Source organism: Orycteropus afer, unplaced genomic scaffold (assembly GCF_000298275.1).
Source record: "Orycteropus afer afer isolate SDZICR_OR568_19922 unplaced genomic scaffold, OryAfe1.0 scaffold00047, whole genome shotgun sequence".
NCBI lineage: Eukaryota > Metazoa > Chordata > Mammalia > Tubulidentata > Orycteropodidae > Orycteropus > Orycteropus afer.
Window position 1 is genome coordinate 14,933,690 of NW_006921634.1, and position 3,480 is coordinate 14,937,169.

The window sequence follows — 3,480 nt, forward strand, 5'->3', positions numbered from 1 at the left end:
CATGCACCTTATTTGCATTTGCAGTTAGCTATCTAATTCCCTTGATGGGCCAATAGCATCTTATGTGCAGTTACACCCAGTCATTTTGTGAGCATCACAGACAATGGTTAGAGAGGGCCATGTAAATTATAGGTGTATCTGGTTTTATTATGTTTTGCTTTCTTGTGCTTTGCAGATATTGTGCTTTTTACAAAGTGAAGGTTTGTGGTAACCCTGCATGGATTAAGCCAATTAGTGCCATTTTCCAACAGTATGTCCTCACTTCATGTCTCTGTGTCACATTTTGGTAATTCTCACAATATTTCAAACTTTTTTTATAGTGCTATTGCATGCTTAATAGACTACAGTATAGTAAACATGCCTAGGACATTTAACTGCTAATCAGAAGGTTGATGATTCAAACCCATCATCCGCTCCACAGTAGAAAGATGGGGTCAATCTACTTCCCTAAAGATTTACTGCTTGGAAACCTAGTGGGAGTTGCTATGAGTCAGAATCCATTTGATGGCAGTGAGTTTGGTTTTGGTTTGGGAAACCAAAAAATTCATGTGACTTGTTTTATTGCAATATTTATTGTAGTGATCTGGAACTGAACACACAACATCTCTGAGGTATGCCTGTAATTCACTGCACTGCCCTGGGCCTTTTTCAGATAGAAATCAGGTTTGAAGAATATGCTTGTTTGCTATGAGTTGGAATCTGCTTGATGGCAGTGAGTTTGGTTTGATGTAAATCAAAGGTCATTTGTAAACAATCTTTCAGGTTATCTTTCTACTGCTAGATCAAAACCAGTAGTTTGTTGGTTACAAACATCCCCTACCTTCTCCTCAGTCTGAATGGAACAGAAGTGATCCTTTCCAATTAAAGGGTGGTTTTGTTTTGTTTTTGTTTTCACTTGGAACCTCAGTAGCATTCCTTCTTTCTTATGCATACTCCATTTATAGTGAGTGAATGGTAATTCTTTGATAACAGCTTTGGGAAATTGGCTTTCAAATAATGTATGTCTGGACCAAAAGATTTCTACAATATTTATTTAGTAGTCACTTTAAATTCTGCCTGAATTTGTCTAACTGGCATTTTAAACGCTTCTGGTTAATATAACACTAAAATAAAAATTCCAAAAAACCAAACTCACTGCCGTGGAGTTGAATCAGACTCATAGTGACCCCTCCTTGGCTTTCTTAGGCAGAATCACTATGGAAGTAGATTGCCCAATCTTCCTTCTGCGAAGTGGCTGGTGGGTTTGAACTGCCAGCCTTCTGGTTAGCAGTCAATTGCCTTAGGCACTATTCCATCAGGGCTCCTGAAGTGAAAATTATGTAATATATGGAAACCCTTGAACATTCCATGGTATCTTCGCCTGATTTTTTTTTTTTCTAACTTTAATTGCAGATCTGTCTATAGCAGTACAGAAATTTTCCCAGTCACTACAAGATTTCCAGTTTGAATGCATTGGCGATGCTGAAACAGATGATGAAATTAGTATTGGTGAGTATACTGTTCTTCAGCATTCTAAGTACTACTTTAAAAAATATATTTCAGATACTTATCTCATTCAAATTAAACAGCCACACACTCAAATAACAAACATTTAAATATTCTCTGCCTTTAATAAAATTTTAAGAATGATTTTGGGTTTCTTGAGGAGACAGTATCATAAATTATTTTAAAAATGATGTTAAGTGGTTTGTTCCATAAAAGAATCTCTTCATGTTATGAGACTCAGCTTTGCATTCTGTGAAAAGGTGACTAATAGTGTTTGTCTCTGCTTAAGAATGAGTCATACATTCAAACTAAAAATATTGGGTATCTACTTTTAATACACCAGATACTGGCTTTAATAATTGTCTTGCTTTTTTTTTTTAAACTTAATGCTAATTTCTTTTTTAACTTGTCTGTTTGTTTACAAAGGAAAAAAAAAATCAGTCATAATATATTACACTGATGTTATTTTAAGATTCAGGTCATTACTGGGGAGCATGAGGCTTGAGCCCTCATCTGACTTTGCCAAAATCATTAGCAGTTTGACGCTGGGAAGGCATGCTCTGTTCTGAATCACATCATTTCATTTCCCATAAAATGAAAAGGTTGGTTAAGTGATCTCTGAAATTTTATGTGTGTCTGAATTTTGACTGTGTGAAGATCAGATTCATCTAGCATTCTTTTCCCTACTTGTCAGTTTGTAAATGTGAGGTCTCTTTGTAGGCTAAATTAGATAGGTATTGTATAATTAAAAAAAAAAAACAAAAAAAAACACTGCTGTTGAGTCGGATCTGACTCATAGCAAACCGTCCTTGGGTTTCCGAGGCGGTATCACTACGGAAGTAGATTGCCCCGTCTTCCTTCCGAGGAGTGGCTGGTGGGTTTAGAACTGCCAGTCTTCTTGTTAGTAGTCAAATGCCTTAGGCACTAAGCCACCAGAGCTCCTATTGCATGATTAGAAGAATATATAACTTAAGTGAGTTTATTATAGAGAATAATACCAAGTGGATCCACCTGCCAGTTGTAAAAATAGGGTATTACCTGTACTTAGAGTAATGATTCTCAAACTTTCATGTTATACAAAACACCTGATAATCATGATAAATGTAGATTCTGATTCAGTACTGAGGCCTCAGGTGGAACCTGAGATTCTGCATTTCTAACAAATTGACGTTATGCTGATACTGCTGGTTCATGTACTACACTTTGAGTAGCAGATAGGTAGAGATCGCCAGCATATCTCTGTCCAGTCATATTCCTCTACTTCTTCTGCCTTTGCTTTTTCTTCTGTAATTTCTATCTATTGCATTTCTAAACAATAATTTTTGTTAGTGTTGAAGACCTATGTAGGAAGTACAAACCTAGCTGTGAAAGGAAAGGGCAATATTATCCCTACAAAAGGAAGACTGTCAAAAGATAAGCTGAATGAGTTTCTGGTCCAGTTTCTGGCTTTAGCTTGCTTACATTCACAAGAAATCCTTACGGGGAAATAATTCAGCAGAGTGTAGAGCGAGTCCTATGAAGGAGTGTTTCTGTATATGGAATTTATATTATACATGCATTGTTACGGTCAGATTGGCAGTTTTTCTGAGGCGGAATGGCAAGTGTTCACTTTATTACTTGCTCCTTTGTTAATCACGGGGGGAAGGTGGGGGTGACTGGTTTCTTTGTACTGCAGGCTCTATCTGCCCTCAGTTCTATGATGAAAGGAGCTGAGCCATTCCTGTCTCTTGGCTGAGGCATGGTTTAGGAGACTCAGAGAAGAAAGAAGGAGAAAGAGAATTGCTACATGGACTTCAAGCAACCTGCTTTCCTCCTCTGTGTGAATGGAATCATGAGCCACAGATAACATTTGGACCAATGGTCATCATCTTGCTTGCCACTTTTTCACATTCAGCATCGCCTTTGTAACATACACTTACACAACTAAAAGTCTAGATAGCCTAGATTATATTGCTAAATTACTAGTATGTCATCATTATTATTAAAAAAAAAAAA

The 3,480-nt window shown here is 36.9% G+C and overlaps 1 protein-coding gene across 1 annotated transcript in view; it reads left to right on the top strand.

Annotated features, from left to right (window-relative positions):
* The window catches only part of ARHGAP42 (Rho GTPase activating protein 42), a 392,107-nt gene that overhangs the window by 106,412 nt on the left and 282,215 nt on the right, over nucleotides 1-3,480 (top strand). Inside the window, exon 2 of the mRNA XM_007938080.1 lies at nucleotides 1,393-1,488. Coding sequence (XP_007936271.1) covers nucleotides 1,393-1,488 — 96 coding nt within the window. The remainder of the gene's footprint in view (nucleotides 1-1,392; nucleotides 1,489-3,480) is intronic.